The sequence below is a fragment of the Carcharhinus amblyrhynchos genome, chromosome 21 (genome assembly GCF_965287045.1).
Source record: "Carcharhinus amblyrhynchos chromosome 21, sCarAmb.v2.hapA, whole genome shotgun sequence".
Taxonomy (NCBI): Eukaryota; Metazoa; Chordata; class Chondrichthyes; order Carcharhiniformes; family Carcharhinidae; genus Carcharhinus; species Carcharhinus amblyrhynchos.
Window position 1 is genome coordinate 32,701,998 of NC_137344.1, and position 24,972 is coordinate 32,726,969.

A 24,972-nucleotide genomic window follows, 5' to 3' on the forward strand; every position below is an offset into this window, starting at 1 on the left:
TCTTACATTTTTTCAACAAGCTCATCTTTCATTCTTCTAAATTCCAATGGGCATATGTTGAATCTGCTCAATCTTTGTCATTAGATAACTCCTTCATCCCAGGAATCAGTTCAGTCTAGTGCTCTGAACTGCTTCTAGTGCAATTATTTCCTTTCAAGATAATTTGGTTCTTTATCCAAAGGACCACATCTATGATTTAGAGGTGGTGGGGAGTGGTCAGAGATTGGGAATAGGAACCAAAACTGATATCACTCCCCCAATCCCACAAAGCAACTGTGCCAGAAATTAATGAATGCAGTGTAGGAGATGATTGAACCCAAGTTTCTCCACTTTGTATGACTTGATACCCTACAGATGAGTGTGTTACCATGATCAGGTCCCTTGATGCTTTTCCCAGCTGTGCCCTTATCTGATTGTCCATTAATCTGCATATTATTGATTCCCACTGATACAGGGGACATTCATAGGGGAAGTAAAGGCAAAATACAAATAACCAGTTTGCTAGATCAGGACAGTTAGTGCCGGTCATGCCCAAAATGATGAATGGAAAGGACAGGAGAGAGATTGGAATTCAGAGTACATTTGGATTCAAACACTTTACTATACAATTGTAACAGAGTGCAGAAATATACAGCATATCTATCAGAACCCAAAACTATAAGCCATTTCCCTTTACACACCCATTTGCAGCATTTACAGCTCCTCTTGAGCACTTTCCACATAAAACATCACACATTGTGGAATATTTCATGTATGAAACTGAGATAATATTGCACAAGATCAAAAGCAGAGGCCAGTGCCTGGACTGAGATTCCATCACTGCCTGCACTGCTCTTTGCACAGCCCAATCTGGGCAGATTAGAAACCAAGGTGGTCATCCCACCCGTACACATACATCTCTAAAGGGAGAAGAGGTGCATTTAAAAACAGGCACAGCTGCACAGGCTTAGTAAACATGATGCGCAAGGCACCTCACAAAGAGTACAAGGCACTGCAGAGAAAGTATGTAGTGGGGGGAGAAGGGTCAGAGATGCTTTAGGCCCAGTTCCACGGGGACAGCAGGTGTGACATGCTGGAGTTAAAATTGAACCTATAATAGTTCACCCAAGCAAAGCAGTAGCCAGAATAGTCTGTCTGGTCAACAACTTTACAGGAGTTTGTGCATTCATTGAAAAATAAGCCTTTTCCCATTACACCCCAATCAAAGACAGGCGAGTTTACAGGTGACAGGAGGCATCCAGTAGCGTCGCTCAGTGACGTTGATTCAGTTAGAAGTTGCGCCATCCTGCAGAATTCCACAAAGTGCTTTCATAGATTCAGTCACTTCCAGCAGCTTTTTATAATACAAAGATTTACAGCCTTAATTTGCAGTTACCTCTATTTGATTGTCAACAATACTTTTTAACTGTAGAGAAAGAGAGTTTCTCGTCTACAAGGTTATCCCACAAGGACAGCAATGATGGGTCACCTTTACCTGACTTATATTCAAGGTTATGTCAGGAAAATAGGACGGGTCAAGAATCACTTCAGCGTCTAGATGTTGCACGATGCCAAGAAACAGCTCACTTCAGTTATAAACGATGAGTTAAAAATCTGATTTTTTTTTTGTCATACTGCGAAAAGTGAAGTGCATCTTTTTAATAAGAGTTAAAAAAAATTAATATGTAGATTTTGGAAACTGCTACCGTAAAACATGATATAATTAATACTTAAATGAGTTGACTGTGAATTTACATTTTGCCACAGCCAAGTCAGTTTAAGGGAGCTGAGTCTAATGAACAGGGCAAGGCCTCCTGGACATTGCATTGGCTCAGGGTTGGGTTTCTGCCAGCACAATGTTGGTTGTTACAAAAATGAAACAGGACACTGACCACACCAACACAAATAGAACCCAAAAGCTATGCTTAAAGGGAGATCTGTGCTTATTCTGAACATCATTACCAAACATAAGTCCAATGTCTTTCCTGCTGAAATAGACCAAGCACGCAGGGATGATATATTGAATACCAGTGCCTGCGTAAGAACCAGTGATGCCAACCAGAGTCTCCAGGTCATGGGTGCAGAATGCCACGAATATAGGAGGAATGACGGTGATTAGGGGAAAAACGATTCGGTCTATCAGCCATGGGTACATTCCCCCTTCTCTGTGGAAGACGGTTTTCCAGTTATTGCGTAACGTAACTGCAATTATTGGAAAATTTGTGCTGATTGTAAAAACTGGGAATAGTCCCAAGAAGTAGCGAATGAAGGGCACACTGATGACACTGCAATTGCTTGTGAAGTTGAGGGTGTACATGTCCTTCAGATTACTGAAGCAGAAAATGGCAGTGAAGGACAACAGGCTGTAGAAGGCTAGGATGAGCACGTAGTCGACCAGGACCAGCTTGTTCATGTGCTTCTTCTTACTGATGGGAGTGATGAGTGAGGGCAAGGAATGTTGACACATGAAGGAATAGACACACACACCAAACAAGGTGGGGATGCCAGCAAAGTTGGCGATAGGGGGATGGCCCTCTCCTGCACCCTCACCGATCCTGATCAAAGCCAAAATGATCATGATTATAAAAGCTGCAAGGCAAGGGGAGAGAGAGTAGTCAGAAAATAAACAGCAATTTTATACAATAGAACAAAAAAGCCACAGATAATCCACATAATAAAACATTCTGAAAACAATCAGGTCATGCGGCACCTAAGGACAGAGAAACAGTTAATGTTTCAGCGAGGTGATATTTATCAGAATTCAAGAAAGTTAGCTTCACAATGAATCTGAAATATGACAAAGCCAGGGAAAGGAGGGAGGGGTGGGGATGAATAAAAGGAAAGGAGAAAGAGATGGAGTTAAAGGCAAGAGATTAAATTACACAATGTTATAAAATACACAGCACAGAAATAAACAATTCATTGCAACCAGATCATGCTGGTGTTTATATTCCAATTGAACCTCCTGTCATTCTTCATCCAATTATCATCTCAACTCTATTCCCCTGCACCTTAAATGCTCATCTACCCTTCCCTTAAATGCATCACTTTATTTATTTCAACTATTCCCCATGGTAGCAAGTTCCACATTCTCATCGTCCTCACAGTAAAGAAGTTTCTTCTAAATTCCCAGTTTGATATCTTGGTGATCATCTTATATTGATGGCCTTTAGTTAAGTGTTTCCTCCTTTGTGGGAAAATTCAGTGTCTACAACAGTTTTCATAATTTTCTAGATCTCTATTAAATTCACCTTTAGCCTTCAATTTTCAGGGGGAAAAGGGATCTAGCCCGTGGATCCTTTCCTAATGTGTATAACCTTGGCTCTGCTAACAGCCTAGTAAATTTTTGTACATCTTCTCAAATGCCTCGAAATAGCTTTTCAAAAAGGGATTACTGTGTACAAATCTACGCAGAAAACAGATTCGACATGTTTAGCACAACTTCTGTACCTTTCAATTCTATCCTTCCAGAACTAAACAGCAATTGCAATGGGCTGTAATAACATGATCTCATTTTTCAGATCAAAAACATACTCTCTCATACTCGTCTTGGAATTCATTTATAACTCTGCTCTGTTTTCATTGATATTAAAATTCATTGATTTTGCAATATGAACAAGTTGTCCCAGTATTAAACTTTTTGGAACTCTATCTTCTACTTTCTGTCATTTGAAAAACTACTCTTTACACTCGCTCTCAGCCTTCATTCTTACAACCAGCTAGCTGTAAATTCTACTTGCCCAGTGACTCCACATGTTGCTACCTTATTCATTAACTTACCACATGGTACCTTATCAAAAGCATTTTGGAAATCTACATATTAAATCTACTGCATTACCATTGCCTTCACTCTTTCAGATAGAATTCCATTATATCCCAACCACCAATGTTAGCTGACTGGTTTACATATCTCCGGTCATGCCACGTGTCCTTTCTTATATAAAAGGCATCATATTAGCTATCCATCAGTCCTTTGGTACTACATCTTTTCTTAACAAAATGTTCAGCTGCAATGGAATTGTTACCAAAAGATATAGAATCATAGACCCCTACAATGCAGAAAGAGGCCCTTCGGCCCATCAAGTCTGCACTGAGCACAATCCCACCCAGGCCTTACCCCCATATCCCTACATATTATACCCACTAACCTACGCATCCCTGGACACGAAGGGGCAATTTCTTAGCATGGCCAATCAACCTAACTCGCACATCTTTGGACTGTCAGAGGAAACCCACACAGGCACGAGGAGCATGTGCAAACTCCACACAGTGAGCCCAGCCGGGAATCAAACCCAGGACCCTGGAGCTGTGAAGCAGCAGTGCTAAGCACTGTGCTACCACGCTGCCCTGTCCGAAATTGTCCAAAAAAATGGAAGCAGTCATTAAGATCCAAAATCGTTAGATTTGATGTTTTGTCTGGTAAGCTGCAAGGTGCCTAATCAAAAGATGAAGTGCTGTTCCCTCCAGTTTTCACTGAGCTTCAATAAAACAGAACAGACCTAAACTAAATCGGAGCAGGAGTGAGGTAGCAAATTAAAATGCTGAAAACTCAAAACCCGGTCAGACCTGTGGAGTGAATTGAGGTACTGAAAGCCATTGAACAAGGGGTGATAAATATCTATTATTAATATTTCTTTATTAGTGACAAGTAGGCTTACATTAAAACTGCAATTAAGTTACTGTTAACGTCCCCTTGAGGTCTAGAGACAAGACTATAAGTTCCATGGGAGAAGATGACCAAAATAATGGGTGTATAAGGATACTCCAGGTTGTCAATCTTTGGAAGGAGGTAGAAACGGAATCACAGAGTTTTATCTGGGTGGGGGTGGGGGGTCAGCTACGAGGTTGAGGGCTGCAGAGAGTTCTCCAGAAAAGCTGAAGTCAATTATAGTTTGGGAAACAATGGCTCAATTTCTCGGTGACATTATGGCCCAGTAGGAGATAGAGGTCAGAGAATTAGTGTTCAGCCTTTAAAGGTAGATATCTACCAGAGATCTGCTCACTAAACAGCAGCTTCTTTGTCAGGAGGTTTAATGACAATCTTCATTTATGCATGATTAAGGTGGCAATCAGAAGTCAGTCTGGGTCAAAGCTAACTAATCAAATCCAAACTAAAAGTCAAACTCATGGAGGTATGAATTATTTCTTCTCTACAGTAACTACAGTCAAAAATTTTTATTACTGCATCAAAAGACCAAATTCAAAATAGACGAACCTGTCTTTCATAATCTAACAATTCCTATGCTTCCACCCTATTTTCACACTCCCCACACAATGTATTGAAGTCTAAAGATGCGTAGATTAGGGGATTACATCATCTTCAGAGCCTTCAACAGATTGTTGAAGACGACAAACATCTCGCCAAGCCATCCCCACACCCCCAATTCTTGTCTTCAAACAACTGCACAATCTCAAACAGACACTGTTTGCAGCAAATTACCCAGCCTTCAGGAGAACAGCAACCGCGACACCACACAACCCTGCCACAGCAACCTCTGCAAGACCTGCCAGATCATCAACACCAATGCCATTATCTCACGCGAGAACACCATCCACCAGGTACATAGTAGATACTCATGCGACTCAGCCAAAGTTGTCTACCTTATACGTTGCAGGAAAGGATGTTCCGATACCATGCAGACACAATGACAATGGATGAACGGATACCGCTCAACAATCACCAGGCAGAAGTGTTCCCTCCCTGTCAGGAAACACTTCAACAGTCAAGGACATTCAGTCTCCGATCTTCAGCTAAGTGTTCTCCAAAGCAGCCTTCAAGACACACAACAATGCAGAATCGCCAAGCAGAAACTGATAGCCAAGTTCCGCACGAGGACGGCCTCAACTGGGATCTTGGGTTTATGTCACAATACCTGTAACCCCCACAATTTGCTTGGGCATGCAAAATATTACTAATTGTCCTGGCTTGAGATAATTCACACCTCTTTAACCTGTGCTTAACCCTCACTCCACTCACCTTGTCTGTACCTGTAAAGACTTGATTACATGTTAAGACTCACATTCCAACTATTATCTTGCAATTGAGTCTGTGTCTATATATGTCGTGTTTGCGTACCCAACTTTCCACTCACCTGATGAAGGAGCAGTGCTCCAAAAGCTCGTGCTACCAAAAAAAACCTGTTGGACTTTAACCTGGTGTTGAGAGACTTCTTGTGGCCACCCAGTCCAATGCCAGCATTTCCACATCATTACACAAAAGGCAGAGATGATTTCTCCAGAGTCCTGACCAAGTTATCTATCCCTCCAATGCTATGAAAAAAGAAACTAAATCGTCACTTAGCTCATCACTTTTTGTGCAACCTTATTGTGTGCTGTTTGGCTACTGCATTTTCTACATTACAATAGATCACCGATTGAACCAGGCTGTTCAGTGTTCTGACATTTCAGTCTTAATGATTGCCTACATTCACCTTTGCGATATCACCCATCTTTACCCATGCCTCAGATTACCTACTGCAAAAACCCACATCCATACTCATTTACCTGCAGACTTGACCATGCAAATGCTTTTCAAGCTAACCATCCATCTTCCATACACAGATTTCAGTTCTTCCAAAGTTCTGCTGTTAGTACCCTAACTCTCACTATAGCTTGTTAACTAGTCACGTTCTTGCTGAACTAATTTGTTTTCCTGTCCAACAATGTTTATTTCAAAATTTGCACCCCCATTTTCAAATCACTATGGTTTCTTCCTTGCTTATCCATAAAATCTCCACTGGCTCTTTATGCCAAGAACTCTGTTCCTCCAACTCTTGCTTCCAGTCCACCGGGCATCACGCTTTCAGCCATCTGGGCTGAAGCTCTGAAAGCTCCCTCTGAAACACCACCTCTCTTTCCTTGGTCTTTGATTAAGATTTTGTTCATCTATCATAATATTGTCTTTGGCTCAGTGTCAATTTTGTCCAAGTACACTCCTGTGAAGCATCATAGGCTGTTTGCTATGTTGTAGGCACTATACAAGTGCAAACCAATACTGCTGCTTTGCATGGAGAACAGTAGCCTTGAAAAGATAATTGATGCTGCACAGAGATTTTATGTAGCAACCTTCCCATCTGACACAGGAAATCATTCCATTCAACAGTCTGGAGTGCAATGAATCCCAAGTTCTGAGAAAGATTCTGCATTGGAAACTCCTTCTAAGACTCTCTTTTCAGTCAAAAGTTTTTGAATAATCATCCCTCCAAATCAGTCACCCAACACCATACCGAATGGTTCATGTTTTCCCCAAGTCATGACATTTAAATACCCCATTTCCACTGGACCAATCCTCCCAGATACGAAGTTCATAACTTGTACTGACATTGTCTCTTGTAGAAGTGTGTCATGGCACGGTGTAAGTACAGATAGGAAAATGATTTATAGCTCTAATCATCAAAGGACTTCAAAGACATTATTCACTCATTATCTAAAGCTATAAGCTATTTCAAAGAGTGAAAGAGAGTCAGCACACCCTCCCACTTCTAGGACAAATGCCATACACACTTAACAGTTCTTCTGTCAAAGGAAAATCCCATTTGAATTAGAGTCCCTGGGTGATTGGAATTTAACACGAGTAATGAGATGTGCAAGTGCACAAAATAGGATATCTTCAGAGTGACTTTAAAAATTAGTAGACGGCCAGAAACACAATCTGTTTTTTGTTCCAAGGGTTATAAGTGAAACAGAAGATCGATTACATAGGCTGCAGGTTATTTAACAAAAGTTATGAATTCTGTGTTATAATATTTGATCATCAGACTGCCAGTTTTGGATTTTTTCTAATTTTATTTCATTTCCTGAAGCTGATCTTTGATATATCACCCAGCTGGTCAGTCTGAAGTTCAAGTGTTAAAACAAGATATTTGACCACAAGGGCATCACAGTTGAGCAGGATCCCATCCTTCAACTCTCATGCAGTTGCAGGGAGATAAAAGCACACCAATCCAGATGGGCCCTATCTAGCAAATATTGCCCCACTAAAGTCCATTTAAGTAGCTAACAAAATTCATAAATTTGTAACACCACATGCTGTTCAGTAGGACACAAAAAGTTTTAATGCTGCAAACATTCAGCAGGTCTGACAGCATTTTTGGAGAAGGAAATCGCTAACATTTCAGGTTAATGGCCCTTCATCAGAATGGGGAAGTTGGAAGTTTAAGAGTGGGAAAGAGGATGGCTTGTGATAGGGTGGAGAACAGGTATGATTAAAGTTTCATGGCATAAGGCAAAGGGAGTGGGAATGGGATAAGTGAGGAAATAAAGGATTTTTCAAAAGGAGGGTAGAGTGGCCTCAACTCCACATTGCCAACCTTTGATAACTTTCATTGCCTTTGTGACTGCAGTGATTGTCCCTTTAAAGATCAATCTGCACAGCAAGGTCACATGACCCAGGGACCCTATCAAGGAGCAGGGTGGAGGAATGACCCTGCAAAGCAGTGGTTGCTTTTCCAGAACCTTCTTTGGAGTTGGCTGCAGCCAATTATTACAGTTAGTCAATTATTGTGAATCAAAGGTCTATGTACCTCACTTAAAAATATTAACTGACCTTTTTGCAAATGAAAAAGATATAACAACTGCCTCTGCCCATGGCCCCAAACATGCCTTCAAGCAAAACAGCAATTCACTCTCTCTTCTCAGTTTAATATACTATTGTTTTTGCTGCTCATGACATGGTCTCCTCTACATTGGGTAGACTGGCTGACCCTTTTGTGAACATTTTCATTCAGTCTGTAAGCACACTGCTGAATCTCTGCCTGTAATTCTCCATCTTGCTCCCAATCTCAGCTTTGTTCTTTTCTTGCTACAGTGAAGCTCATCAGTTCAAAGGAGTGCTACCCTCATCTTGTGACTGTGCAATTTACAGCTTTCCGGGTTCAACAATTTTAGATCGCAGTTTTTATCCCCATCTTGCTTTGTGGATTTTTGCTCATTTGGATTGTTCTTGTTTCTCTTATCTCCTATACTTTGCCTGCCATTTACACCTCCTCAAGACAAATCCTTTGTTTCTTTATCAGGCCTGGTCCCATACCCTTTGACCTTGCACCATGAAACCTTTGACATTTAATCTCTCCTGCCTTCTCCAGCCATTTGCTTAAGCTCTTCTTCTTGCCACCATCACCATCCCCGCGTCTCCTCATTTCTTTTGCTCAAAACCTATTTCAAACTTTTCCCAGTTCCGATGAAAGGTCACAGGCCTTTCTCTCTCCACAGATTCTGCACCTGGGTATTGTCATAATTTTCTGTTTTGAATTCAGATTTCCAGCATCCGCATTTTGCTTCTGTTCAAGGAAAAATATTGTAATCTGATTTAATTGATTTCAAACTTCAAAGTCAATGCATAATCTAGGTGGAGACATCTGTGCTGTACGGAGGTTGATTCTCAGAGAAATCCCATGGCATCGCTCAAAGACTATCAACATTCCTCCCTCAATCAGCCCCGAGTCTGTACAGCCATTAACTGAATCACGGGTATAATCAGGTTAGCTAGTCAATTGCCTCAATATGTTTGTTGAATCTTGCCGTCCAAAAGCAATCACTAGTCAAATATTTTGCGATATCAAAGAGCAATATAAAAGCACAATGTAAATACAAGTTTCTTGCATTCTCTTTTGGCTGATTTAAGGCAATTTTGAGAAGTGTTTGTCTATAAAATCACCAGCTTTTTAAAACCTAAACTTTCAACTTCCAGCCACTGATTTAATTTTGTTTTGGCTTTCTTCAGCATCAGACACACCCGGGAAGAAAAGTACACATTGGTCCTTCAGTTCCAAGCTGAACAGACAAACAGCATTTTGGCTCTCTTAACATCGCATTCCCTTCCAGAACTGACAGGTGTGTCGAGGTTTGAAGTTACTTCCCATGGCATTTTCCAAAATTCCACATATGACCTCCAAAATATCCTCCCCTCCCACCAATCCCCCTCACACAATCCCCAATACTTCCCCAAAGCTCAGCGGTGCCAGAGAAAGCAGTTACATCACACAAAACTTAAATAAACCAAGATGAAGGATATCCAGCACTGAAGCGTGTTAAAAACGCATGTGTGCATGCACACATTGGATGGACAGCAGGGTAGCAATGTGACTAACTGAATTAGACTTGTATAACTGCAATGATAACTAGCTTATTGTAAATATCCTTGACCAAAACTAGGGGAGGTAGAGAGTGCACTTGATGTGGTTTTCACAGTATTGAAAAGATCTTGTAACTGAACCACATGTTGCCTGTAAACGCCTCATTAAACCAGCGTATTAAGCCCCATGAACCCTGATTACAAAAGCTACACTAACTGGGAAATGTGCATCACTGGGCAGTCAGCCCTTCCTGGATCTCAGCGCAGTTCCACCTGCTCTTGTTCTAATCACCGATGGCACTCAGAACATGGAGTTCAAACAGTGTGCTCTCTGCTGTGGGAGCAGCTGTCCCTGAGTAAGGTTCACTTACCAGTGTTGGTGAAATAGACAAAACAGTATTGGAGACAGAAAAAGGGTCTATTCAGAGAAGGACCTTTTCAAATCAAAAAAAATTCTCATCTCACTATGAGAATGTGAACATATGAATATGTGAACAGGATGAGATCATTCAGCCCTTCACACATGTTCTGCCACTCAAAGCATGGCAGATCTATACTTGAATTTCATATTCTTCAATGCTATAACCTAATAAAAATTGATCAAGAATTTTGAAAATTTTCAATTGACACCGAACTTTTTGGGGACAAGTATTCCAGATTACCACCATCCTTTGTGTGAAGTGTTTTCTGACATAACCTTCTGAACGCACTAGCTCTAACCTCAAGGTTCTGCCCCTACTAGAGGAAATAGTGCTTTTAGCTGCAGAAAATTTATTTTTTCAACTTTTAGATTTCAGTTAATTTCATTCTAATCTTTTATACTCAAAAAGGGAACACGAGCCTAGTCTAGGAAATTTGTCCTCTCAACTTAATTCTTATAGCTCCCACTGGTAAATCTGTGATGCACTCATTCAAAAGGTCAATTTCTCCTGCTTGAGACATAGACATAGCCCAGAACTGAACAGTTACTCCAGATGCCTTTGAAGCAGAGACTTGTACAACTATAAGTCACGCCCCATCTTTTGTAGCCATCAAGACAAAAGGCAACATTGAACTTAATTTTCTTAACGCTCATCCTAGTTTTCAAATCCTCCACAATCTTGTCCCTTTCCTATTGCTGTAATCTTTGCGAGCCCCACAGTCCTCCAAAATATGTACTGATGCTGGCTTCTTGACCATCATTAATTCTAATCTCCACTGCTGGCTGAGAGTTCAGGTACTTGGACTGCAAGCTCTGGAATTAGTTCCCTGAATCTCTGTCCATTCTTTTCCTTTTAAGGTATTTATCAAAATGTACGTCTTTGACCAAGCTTTTGGTTATCTGATTTGATATCTCGTTAAGTGGGTCAGGACACAGTTTTATAATGCTCCTGTGAAACAGCATGATAAGACATCCTAAGGTAAAGGCATGACATAAATATAAGTTGTTGCTATCGTCCACTAACTTTTAGCTGATTTCTGTAATTGGACCCCTGAATTTTTCTGTTCCTCATTGTTTTGTCATTTAGAAAATACTCTGATCTTTGAGTGTAAAGTGGGTGATCTCTCAGCCCCCACATTGAATTCCTTTTGTCTGCTCAATGATCCTTTGCAGCTTTCTGCAACTATATATCTACTCTGCCAATGTTTCAGCAAACAAATACAAATACTCTTTTTCCTTCATTTAAGTCATTGCATTCAAATGTACTTGCTTGGTCGTTCAGAATTTAAGTATTGCTGAAGAAAAAGACGTGTCAAAGCTTTTCAACGTTCACTCATCAGGATAGATACAAGAGTGCTAAGTTTCTAATGGAGCAACAAATCATACTGCACAAGAAAAAAGGTGCTGGCTGACTGACTGGCAAGTCAACTGATTGGTTGAGGCAGTTCCATGGAGAATGCCGCAGGGAACATCTATCCCCCATGTTTTCGTTTATTACAAAAAAGGTGCAATAACTTGGATATATTCCTTTTTCTTGGATTGAACAGGTCCTTCAATATGAATATATGTACTTACAGCAAACATAAGTGAGCCACATTGAGAGTCATACTAATAATGTGAAATTAGTGTTCGCATTATTCTGAGCACACTTGGGATTATTCAGCTAGTGCTGTCAAATTGTGGAATAACACGTTAGACATTATATTGAGTTTTGCAAACATGGGCTGATTGACAATGTTCAGTACTCTGTCTACTGTGAACTAGCAAAGGGATGTACTGATTAGTATGACCGTTATGACTAACATCACCATAACTGCACTGAAATTTATATACCACACTGGATTTGATATACCACTATAATTTGTGCTAGGCATAACAGCTTTGTGGCTTGACAGCAGCATCTTATTTGATGAAAACACTGCCTATGTTGCTATTGCAAATTAGTAGGATGTAACAGCAGGCTTCACCTGTTGCTCAAATTTTGAGATATTTTACCCTTCCAAGGTACCTTGAAATAGACTGAGCAATTTTCAGGTCCAAACATGGCAGTCATATACATGGATGATATGTTTGCTACATTTCAATTTATATGCAAAAATTTCCATACATGCCTTGATGTACTCCATCCTTTGGATCAATTTAAAACAACTGCCATTTTCTTATTTTCAACTAGTTTCAGTGTCCACCTTACCCTTAGCTACACTTTTCCTCAGCTTCATTGTAGGGCAATCCCCAACAACCTCTGCATGCTGTTTTTTATATTTACTTTCTGCTGCTCTCATCACATTCTGTGTATCCTTTTACTTTTAAAAAATCTCTCCGTCAATGGGATTTCACTAAAATTGACCTTAGTGTCAGGGGGATTAGCAGGGTAAATGTGTAGGGTTACAGGAATAGCGCTTGGGTAAGATTGTGGTTGGTACAGACCTAATGGGCCAAATGGCCTTCTTCTGTAATGTAGGGACTTCTGATTCTATGATAACAGCATAGAGGAAGAACACTCAGTCCATTATGCTTGTGCCAGCTCTTCAGAAAAGCTATTGAATTAGTCAACACCCTTTCTCCATAGCCCTGTTTTATTTTATTTTGGAGTATTTATCCAACTCTCTTTTCAAAATTATTGAACCAGTTTTCACCAATGCACTCCAGACCTTAACTCACCACATACAAACTTCTCTTCCAGCAATTACTTTAAATCAGTCTCCTGGTTACTGAGCCTTTACCATTGGAAACAGTTTCTCTCTACTCCATGAAAATCCTTGATGATTTTGAACATCTCTATTAAACATCCCCTTAATCTAATCTGCTGGAAGGCGAATATGTCAGTTTCTCTGCATTCTCCGTGTAACTGAAGTACTTGAATCTTCTATTCTGGCCACCAAGCCATTGGTGTTCATCCACATTTAGCTCATCTAATTGATTTTGTGACCAAGAATTAGTTCCAGAAACACCTCTGCCCTGTTGGCTTACATTGCTCGAGAAAAAAAATCTCAGACATTCTAAGAATTGCTGTCCATTTTCCCCCATTTACTCAACAAATGGATGATAAATTTCCCAGAACAACTGTTATTCCTAATCATCTCTCTAATCTGACTGCAGATTCATCTACTATTCCTTCACCACAATTTAGAGATGTGTTATACATCCCTACTAATAAATCAAGCTCTTTTTTACCTTTGAATTCCAACTAAATGGAATTCTTTTCTTCCATTCCTCATCACCACTGTCCTACGTGTTTTTTCCTACCAAGATTACCGCTCCATCTCCTTTTTCATCTTTTCTTTCAGCTTTGTCAGTACAGTACTAGCAAATCCAGATTTCTTGAAAAATATCTGCTTCCCGTTCCCCAGTTTATTCCCCACACTTTTATCCTCCTTTTAAGTTATTACTATTTTCTCTGCTTTTATCATCAGATATCCCAAAGTGGGTAAATAAAACATTGAATATCCCGAGGCCCTCTGAATAACTGTTGCCTATACTTGCTGTAGATATTGACTATCCTGTTGTTTTCTTGTGCGTAATGTTGCAGTAATTTGTTTTTTAAGCTCCCTATAAAGATACTATGCTAAATCATGTTATGAAAATTATTGCCAGTTCTAAGGAGATACTGGACAATCAGTTGCAATACGGTTCCTGCCTTATGGTTACTGCAACAGCCATCAGCAGATGCCCGAATAACAATCACAGTACAACAGAGTCAGGGGGAGGGAAATCAGTAGACTGATTCTCCAAGGGTCTGGACAATTCTTTAAACAAACAGGAAAGAAGCAAAGGTTCACCATACTGGTTCCCAGGATAGCAAAACAGTCTTATGAAGAGAGACTGGGGAAACTGAGTCTGTGTTCTCTAGTTTTGAAGAATGAGAGGTGACCTCATTGAAACATATAAGATACCTGAAGGGATAGACAGGACATGCAGTAAAGTGTTCCCCAATTGAGGAATCCAGAACCAGATGACACATTTGCAAAATAAGGGGGAACAACTTAAGAATAAGGTGAGGAAAAAATGTTTCCCTCAGGATTGTGAATCTTTGAAACACTCTCCTGTGGAAGCTCAGTCACTGACTATGTTTAAAGTACAGACTGACAGATTTCTAAATGTCAATGACATAAAGGGATATGGGGTCAGTGTGGGAAAAGGACATTGAAGTGAATGATCAGCCATGATCATACTGAATGGCAGAGCAGACTTGATGGGCTGAATGGCCTGCTCCTGCTTCTATGTTCCTATGTCCCAACTGTGACCAAAGTGGGGGCAGGGTGGGGAGAACAAGACTTTTCTAGATATCGCAGTCGAATTGTCTCCAGATGAGCTGCAAGCCCCATGCACCACTGTCTGCCTCCACTGCTTTACAAATTATTCCATCTTCTTCAAACATTGCACCGCAGCTGATGGGTTCCAGGTACCATCCATTTTCTCTATCCTATGCTCACTGAGGCTGAGCTGATTTGAGAATGGATGCCACTACTTTTGCCTCCTCATTGGCATATATCTTTAAACCTTTTTGAAGAACCTTGAGAAGTCTAGTATAGAACGTCATTCAAAATCAAACTATTGTGTCAAAGATAAGACCAGGGCTCCAATGCTATGAATATATTCAAAATAACCAGGATTAAGACCAAATTGTTTTCTCATCTGTATTGCCCAGGGGTAGAGTAAGTTTTGAATTCTAGAATCCAAATTGGTCAAGCTGGAGGCTAATGCCAATGATTATTCCTTCAATAACAGTATTCATCTTCAGAAGTTTTTCACCATCATATTTTAAATAGAAGCACAATTTTTTTTCCTCTACATTTACTGTCCACTGTTCCCAGCGGTTCAGGGGAGTTTCTTAATTTCCCCCCCTTTACTTTAAATATTCATCAGTTTATGTAATTCATTTGGCAGAGGATGTAAAGGAACATGCAAAAGCAAAGATCAGAACGGATTTGGCTGTCTAAATAGTCCCAAAAGTTAATGCCATTGAATCGCCCACTCTGTCAAATCTGCATCCAAATGTTCTGCGAAGCTTTCCACACAATTCCCCTCCATAAATCAGTCTATACAGCATATTCCCCAGTTGCTGTGCATTCTGATTGGGTCTACCGTTCTCAACAAGGTTCCATTCATTCATCTCCAATAGAATCTGGATTCTTTCCACTGAACGTTGTCTTTCAGAATCCAAGAAATCTAGGTTGTTCAACTCTTTGATAAACATAAAATTGGAAGAGAGATATTGATAGATTAGGCAAATGACCAGACTGTGGAAACTGGATTCCAATGTAGGCAAACATGACATGATCCACTTTGAATTTAAGAGGATTAAAAAAATGGTTATTTTTAAAGTAGTGAGAAGCTAAAAATAGTGGAGGCCCAAAGAGATTCTGGTGGGGTGGGATCCAAATACATTGATCATTAAAATTACACAGGTCATTAAAATGCTATGAATATGGACAGGAAATAACAAAAAAGGGGAATGGGATGCTACCTTTTACATCTCAAAGAATAGAAGTCATGCTTGCTACATAAAGGCACAGTTATATCATATCTGGAGTACATAATTCATGCAGTTCTGGGCATCACACAGTGAATACCTGAGGCCTACAGTCACTAATTCTTGTTATTTTGCATTCTGTTTCTGTTTTGCTCTTGATTTTAAGTCCCAGTGAATATTTGGAGCTATTCTGTATTAAATCTTACTTGGTAGAGATTGATCTTAATCCAGTTATGATTGTTCTTCGATTAATCAAATCAATAATCAGCAGTGACTGGTTTTTCCAAGCTATCTTTTTTTTAATACTGGCCATGCTCTGTTGGTATTTAGACTACATCTTTGTTTTCAGTTTTTCAAGTTAGAATACAAATCAAAGTTGTCTTTTGTTTATCAAAAATCACCTTCCACTGCATTCAGTGACCCTTAGACTATAGTTTAAAGTTCATTTATTAGTCACAAGTAAGACTTACAATAACACTGCAATGAAGTTACTGTGAAATTCCCCTAGATGCCACAGTCCAGCATCTGTTCAGGTCAATGCATCTAACCAGCGTATCTTTCAGAATGTGGGAGGAAACCGGAGCGCCCAGAGGAAACCCACATGGACACAGAGAGAACGTGCAAACTCCACACAGACAGTGACCTAAGCTGGGAATTGAACCTTGGTCCCTGGTGCTGCAAAGATGCAGTGCTAACGACTGTGTTACCGTACCACCTTGGCTGGGGGTGGATTAACCTAATGGGATGAGCACAGAATAATGAAGCATCAGAAGATGAAGTTTGATTGATGGACATAACACTTGAAGGATGGTAGCCGGGAAGACACCATCAAATAACCATCAACAACCTGAAAATGGCAAAGTCTGATGGCTTTGCAGTGCATATAGGAGAAGCAATAAGAATTGAGACTGTACTGGACCTACAAAGGCTGGAATGGAGCCAGAAGTGTGGCTGAAAAAAAACATTGTTTCAAGGATTAACCGCTGCAACTGTAGTGGAAGAGAATTATAGAATTCCTGCATCTGATTTCTCTTGATCCTTTGAATAATTTAGAATTCCTGCATAGTCACATCTGACAGCAGCAGGAAGGGCCAAATAGGAGTGACTGGCCATGGTGTTCACTTGTAAAGTTACAAAGTTACTCGGTAATGGATGCACCAAGGGTATGGTAATATAGGTATGGATTTTAGGGAGCTGTCAAATTGGAGTTATTACTTGTACTTAAACAAAAATCTGCTTTTCTTCTGATATAGAAATACATATAATATACACATACAAACATAGTGCTTTCTCCTTTCAATGAAGTTATTTTTTACTTTTTATATCAAATAATTGATATATCATTACTACTGCTATTATAAATATTCAACAAAATTGTTTTTTTTTAATTCATTACATATCATGGTCACTCATTCTTTTTACGTCCAGAGTACGCTCCAAACCCAAGTATGACACCAAAAGGAACCCATGCCCCTCCTTACAAAGGATATATTGGCCTGGGAGGGAGTGTGTTTTTTTTAAAGTTTATTTATTGTCACAAGTAGGCTTACATTAACAGTGCTTTAAAGTTACTATGAAAATCCCCTAGCTGCCACGCTCCAATGCCTGTTCGGGTACATGGAGGGAAAATTTAGCATGGTCAATGCATCTAACCAGCACATCTTTTGAACTGTGAGAAGAAACACGAGCACCTAGAGGAAACCCACGCAGACACACGGAGAATGTGCAGACTCCACACAGACAGTGACCCAAGCTGGGAATCAAATCTGGCGCTGTGAGGGAGCAGTGCTAACCAGCGTGCCACTGTGCTGCCCTGGTGCAGTTTCACTGGAATAATTCCACAACTTCAAGGGTTAAACTTGTAGGACAGATCAAATACATTATTCATTCACAGCATTTGGGCATTGTTGGCCAGGCCAGCAATTACTACCCATTGCTAATTGCCTTAAAGAAGGTGGTGGTGAACTGCCTTCTTGAATCGCTGCAGTCTACGTGGTGAAGATACACCCACAATAGAACATAAGAACATAAGAAATAGGAGCAGGAGTAGGCCATCCAGCCCTTCGAGCCTGCCCCGCCATTCAATAAGATCATGGCTAATCTGTCGCTGCTCAGTTCCACTTTCCCGCCCTCTCCCCATAACCTTTAATCCCCTCTCCTATCAAAAACCCATCAACCCGCGTCTTAAGAATATTTAGCGAGGCAGCCTCCACCACTTCAACGGGCAGAGAATTCCAGAGATTCACCGCCCTTTGAGTGAAGAAGTTCCTCCTCAACTCCGTTCTAAACCACCCCCCTTTTATCTTGAGGCTGTGCCCCCTAGTCCTATTGTCTTTTTTGAGCGGGAAGAGTCTTTCCACCTCTATCCTATCCATCCCATTCATCATCTTATACGTCTCAATGAGATCTCCTCTCATTCTTCTAAACTCTAACGAGTACAAGCCCAGTTTATTCAGCCTCTCCTCATAGCTCAACCCCCTCAACTCCGGTATCAGCCTAGTAAACCTCCTCTGCACTCCCTCCAAGGCCAAAATATCTTTGCGCAGGTGCGGCGCCCAAAAATGCACACAGTACTCCAGTTGCGGCCTCACCAATGCCCTATACAGCTGCAGCAAGACCTCCCTACTTTTATATTCAATCCCCTTCGCTATGAAGGCCAGCATCCCATTCGCCTTCCTGACCACCTGCTGCACCTGCAAGCTGGGTTTTTGCGACTCATGCACAAGGACCCCGAGGTCCCTCTGCACCGTCGCCTGCTGCAGTTTTTCGCCTCGTAAGTAATAGTCCTTCCTACCATTTTTCCTACCAAAGTGGACCACCTCACACTTGCCAACATTAAATTCCATTTGCCATTTCCTGGCCCATTCGCCCAGCCTATCTAGATCCTTCTGCAGACTCTCCACACCCTCCGCACAATTTACCGTTCCACCAATCTTGGTGTCATCAGCAAATTTCGACACTCTACACTCGGTTCCCTCCTCCAGATCATCTATATAAATGGTAAAAAGCTGAGGCCCCAGCACCGACCCCTGGGGCACTCCACTAGTCACCATCCGCCAATCCGAATAGCACCCGTTGACCCCCACTCTCTGCCTCCTATTTGACAACCAATCTTCTATCCACGCTAACACCCTACCCCCAACTCCATGTCCCTCGACCTTCTGCAATAACCTCTTGTGAGGCACTTTGTCAAACGCTTTCTGAAATGCTGCTTAAGAGGAGAGTTCTAGGATATTAATCCAGCAACAGTGAAGGAATGATATAGTTCCAAGTCAGGATGGTGAGTGGCTTGGAAGGGAATTTCAGGTGTCAGTATTCCGAAGCATCGGCTGCTCTTATCCTTCTCGGTGGTAGAGGTTGTGGATTTGGAAGTGTTTGAAATTGTATTTCTTGACATTTAGATGGTTAAGTGATAATTTTATTGATGTTTTCATGGTATCATGGGGAACAGAGACAATAGATTGAAAGAAGAACTATTTCTATTGGTGGGGAGTTCAAAATGAGGGAGCAGAGTCAAAAATATTAGAGCCATACCTTTTAGGAGTAAATGAAGCAATCATTTCATGCATGGTTAGTGGAAGTTTGACTCTCTTCTGCAAAAAGCAACTGATGCTAGATCAATCATTAATTTTAATACTCAGATTAATAATTTATTAGCCAGAGGTATTGTGCTATTTGGAGTAAAGGGAGGTGTGTGGATTGGTGTTGCAGATCCAAGAACACTAAAGAAGCTGAACACCATCCAAGACGTAGCAGTCTACTTGATTGACATATCATCCATCACCCTAAACATTCACTCCCTCCAACAACAGCGCACAGTGGGGCAGTGCCTTCCATCTATAAAGTGAACAGCAGCAACTCACCAAGGATCCTGCTTCCATACATGTGATATATATACCATTGCAAAGGACAAAGGCAGCAGATACATGAGAACACAATCACCTGGAAATTCCCCTCCAATCCACACACCATACGAATATGGAAATATATCAAGGTTTCTTCACTGTTGGTGAAACAAAATCCTGGTACAACCTCCCATCCAATAATGTGGAAACACTTGCATCAAAATGGACACCAATAATTTGAGGAGATAGCTTATTCCCACCTTCACAAGGTGGATTTGGAATGGACAACAAATACTGGCCTTGCCAGCCACACCCACATCCCATGAACAAAAGTCTAATTGGCTCAAGGGCTTATGTTGTTTGTTCCTAGTTCCAATGCTGCTTCACTGTCACTGGGTCAAAGTCGTGGAGCTCTCCCCCAAGCAGCACCACATGGACTGCAGGGGTTTGAGAGGGCCGCTCACCACCACCTTCGAGGGCCATGAGGGATGGGCAGTGAAATCCACATTCTGTAAATGAACAAAAAAACTAACATCCAGAGTAAATGCATTCCAAATAGCGTCAGATTGACAATGCATAGTTACTGGGAAGGTTTGGGTGGGCAGTCTGTTTAAAATAACCCTTCCAACTGAGGTGACATTAGCATTGCCACCTTAATACAGCAAGACTGTCAACCTTCTAGTTTTTCCCACAGAGAACCCGTCTTCCTTATTGTTTATGTCTAGCTCAATATCTATCCCCCACATCACCACCACTAACACATTGTACATACTGTAGGTGCAATCTACAGAATGCATGGCGGCAATTCATCAGTGCCATTCAGACAGCAGCCCCATCACCTATATCATACCTTTACCAAGAAGTACATAGCCACATATCGGAGAGGGAAAAATCTTCAACTTCCTCTCCTAATTATGCAATATTCTCTAATAGGCATATAATCATGCCTTCATCATCATTGGTCAGAATCCTGGAATTCTCCACCTAATAGCACCATGAGAATTCCTTTAACACACACTGCCCTGATAAGAAAACACACCACCACTTTTTTTTTTAGGAACTCAGGATGGCTAATAAATACAGCTGCACACTATGGGACCATCCAGATACACCTCCAACACAACAAGCTTTTTAAAAAAAATGTGGACAATAAGACCACACAGAAATAAATGATCTCTGTGTGGGGGCGATGGATGATCAGTTTTGTACAGGAATACTAGGAACTCCATGAACAAAAATACAGACCTGGGAGTTGCTGATTGGAAAGGCAAACTATGCTAATAACGATAGCACACCAAGGCTTGATTCATTAGGCAAATGAACAGGGAGATATATTCCTTTGCTATGATTGAAAAATAGGCAAGGCTTTATGTGAAATGATTTGATTTGAATAGAAATAAACCTATCGGTGAAAATATAGTGCAGAGAGAACAAGCAGAGGCAGGTAATGAAGGCAACTCACTCAGTGACAGTGAACCTTTACTGACTGAATTACTTTTACTTAAGGGACAAAATTAGATTGGTCTTACATTTCATTTCAACGGGGATCGCGTCGATGCATGTTATTGTCAAATGTATTAGAACATAAAACTTCTGCCATGATATGACGAAAGTCACAAATCACACAGATTGGGCACTTTTCTATTTGCTGATAAACAGCTCTACAGATAGCAAAGTTCAAAATCATGTCTAATCCATCTGCAGAAGATTAAACAAAACTGCACCAATGATAGGCAGCAACATAAAATTCTTTCATACATCACTTCATCATCAGCCTCAAGCTCTTACTTGAGTCCTTCAGGACTCAGAGGAGTTGGATCTCTTTCATGGAGATTCTGACATGTTGAATTTCATCATGGCAATTTCAGTGGTGATGTGTTGAATCTTTTCATAGATTCCAGCGATGAGGACTCTGTTGACTGGGCATCAACATTTTCAAAAGCAGATTCAACTTCAGCTAAGAGCTGGTAAATTTCAGAGAAAGAAAACATACAGTGATTGTCAACTCCATAAAGTGACCAAATGTAACAAATACATTTGGAAAAAATGTATTTGTAAGTGTTGGAAAAACTTCAGCAGCATCTTAAAATAGCTAATGTTTCAAGTCCAGTATGACTTCTTCAGAACTCAGCTTTATCAGTCCATCTGCACACGAGATTTAACTTTAGGTGTCTCTGCGACTCCAGCCAATGTCCTGAGATTTTACTTTGACCAATCTCTGCGTCAGTTGGAGAAAAGCAACGCTTAGTCATCACTCAAATAACAGTTCCTCTTGCAACATTCTGAAACACCCTCACCATCTCATGTACATGTACAATCTTTTGGTTATTTTACATAGATTGCAAAACTATTAGTTGATGATCATGGAAGACAGTCTTAAAAGTAGAATTTAGCATGCTATGTCACAAATATCCTGTGTAACTTGCAACATGCAGCAGAAAATGCTCCTTATATAACTGTGATAGCGTTTTCTCTTCACAATCAACCAGATTTTTACCAGAAGACAGTCAACTTCAAGGCCTTATTTGGCAATGAAAAAGTAACAGATCCAACTCCTTGCCAACAAAATCATCAGGAGATTCAACCCCTCACCAGCATTACAATGCAAGACATCAAACTCCTCACCACCTGAATCACCATGAAAATATTCAACACCTTGCCTCCGGAATCATAATGGAAGTGATCAAACGCCATGCTACCTGAATCTCCACGAAGAAGTTCAACTTTTCACAGCTAGTATCACCGTGGAAGTAATCAAACTCCTCAGTACTCAAATCTCCGCGAAGAGATCCAACTCTTCACCTCTGGAAGCATCAAGGACAGATTTAACTCCTTGCCTCCAGATCACTATGGAAGTGATCCAACTGCCCACCACCAAAATCTGCTTGAAAAGATCCAACTCCTCACACCAGAATCTCGGTGAAACAGATCCAACTCCTTGCATCCAGAGTCACCAGGCAGAGAACAAACTCCTCGCCATCAGAATTTCCATGAAGAAATTCAACTCCTCATCACTGGAATCTATGAAAGGATTTAACACATCACCACTGAAATTGCCATGATGAAATTCAACATATCAGAATCTCCATGAAAGAGATTCAACTCATCATTTCAACCACAAGCACTAGAGAAATCACTATATCCCATAAAAATAAAATGTTACAATAGAAGCAAAATATTTCTGCTTCATTGTGCAAATGATCTTCAATTCCACCTACACGAGGCATCAATCTCTAATTCCAAGTTTTGGAGGGTGGAACCTCTGCTCAACATAGGGATATACTCATTCAATGTCCATGGACATGTAGTTTGTAGACAGGCTCCAAAACCTCATTAGCAACAGGTCTGCCGGTTGGCGGGTTCTGCACCAGCCGACGTTGTTCAACATGAAATTATATTTACCAAATTTTTAATCACTTGCATGCTTCAATGACCTCTTGATCTTCCAATCTCCCAATGCCACCCATAACACATCAAAACTCAAAGACATTTGCGCTCAAAAAATTTTGAAACGTTTTGTGTGTGTTATGTTTCTCTCACGGGGATGTAATAATATTCCTGCCGAGGTTAAGGGTAGAAATTAGTCTCAATCATTAAGGGAAGCAGCATCACATTGGCCTCAGTGATACTAAGATCAATTTACCCGAATATAAAACAGAGTGCATTATGCACCACCTCCTATTTTACACGATTGCCGTTGACATTTTTATCCTAGAATGTACACCGCGCCTTCAATTCTCTCAGGATCTTTTATAAAAATGAAGGGAAACTAGCTCCTGTAAAAGAAATTAACTACGTCTTAATGGAACTAAACTTTTGCCTTGGTAGAAATTAAATTACTCTAAGTTAGAAGATTTAAAAGGTGTGGGTTAATGTTCACATCATGCTCAAGCTTTCAAGAAATTGTGCAAGCTGCTCAATAATTTAAAATGAAAACTCCAAATGATTCAAAGCATTTATTTTCCCAGGCAGTTCCTTAAAAGTTAGCTGACTTGGCTTGAGCTACAATTTTTCAAATGGCTTTGAACTTTTCCAATTATAACATTAAACATTTTATAGTTTGCACCTGGTTTTAAGCAACATTTCAAAAGGCTATTTTACCACCATTTTCAAGTGCAAAATACAATGTTTACATAAAACCAGAGAATTCAAAATCAATTCACTACAGGCAATGCAACAAAATGCTCATGTTCATTTTTAACACCTGCAGAATAACGCTTCACGTTGGTTACAAAATATGGTCGGCAGCAAAGTCAGTAATGAGTTTAAAAGCTGTCCCATTAGCAGGTGGAATCTGTGCACTAGATCAGCAGGTACACCCAGCTGACTCCACAATGTGCAAGAGACAGAGGCAACAGCTGTGTACCTGCCCAAAGAGGGATTCAGATTGCAAATCTGCCTTGTTTATTCAGTTCTGCATGCCCTTTGTTTAGCTGAACCCACATGACAGAAAGCGACATTGTCCCCATCTGTGTACACGCACTGCTGAACTTTATAGATTGTAGCTAATTCAGCTTCACAAGTAGCAACAAAATGAAATATGAAAATTCAAGTACATTTATAATTAAATAAATCATACACAAGAACATTTCCAGCACACCCCAGATAGGAACAAGTCATCCTGGCATCTGATCTGAAGCTTAAAATTTACAAGCAATTTCTGACCTCTAATGTACTCAGGAAACTAGCAAGCCCTTTCAGTTCTTGGGATTTATACAGTGAGAGCTGTTGCTGAAATTGCACGCTTCAGATCACAGACTACTGAAAACTAAATGGCAATGGAAACTCAGGATACATCTGGGAATGGTTCAAATATGCACACTAGTTACATTGATGGAATTGCAATATCCATTGATAAACCTGTTGACACTGCTATAACAGGGGCCAAACCTCTTGGGATATTTAAATAAAAGCAAAATACTGTTGATGCTGGAACTCGGAAAATTACATCGGAAAATGCAGGATTAATTCAGCAGGTCTGTCAGCACCTGTGGAGTGAGAAATACAGTTAACATTTTAAGTCCAAAGGACTCTTCTTTAGATCCAAAGATTTCTTCAATTCTGCATGAGAGTCACTTGTACTTCAAACATGGTCTCCACAGATGCTGCCAAATCAGCTGAGTTTATTCAGTATTTTCTGTTTTTACTCCAGGAATATTGTTTGCTCCTAAACCATCTCAAG

At 40.5% G+C, this 24,972-nt stretch overlaps 1 protein-coding gene across 3 annotated transcripts in view; it reads right to left on the bottom strand.

Annotated features, from left to right (window-relative positions):
• Positions 1–590: 590 nt before the first annotated feature.
• Positions 591–24,972, bottom strand: part of slc38a12 (solute carrier family 38 member 12) — a 241,466-nt gene continuing 217,084 nt past the window's right edge. For all 3 annotated transcript variants that reach the window (XM_080208957.1, XM_080208955.1, XM_080208956.1), the window contains exon 10: positions 591–2,568. In XM_080208957.1, coding sequence (XP_080065083.1) covers positions 1,811–2,568 — 758 coding nt within the window. In that variant the 3' untranslated portion in view covers positions 591–1,810. The remainder of the gene's footprint in view (positions 2,569–24,972) is intronic.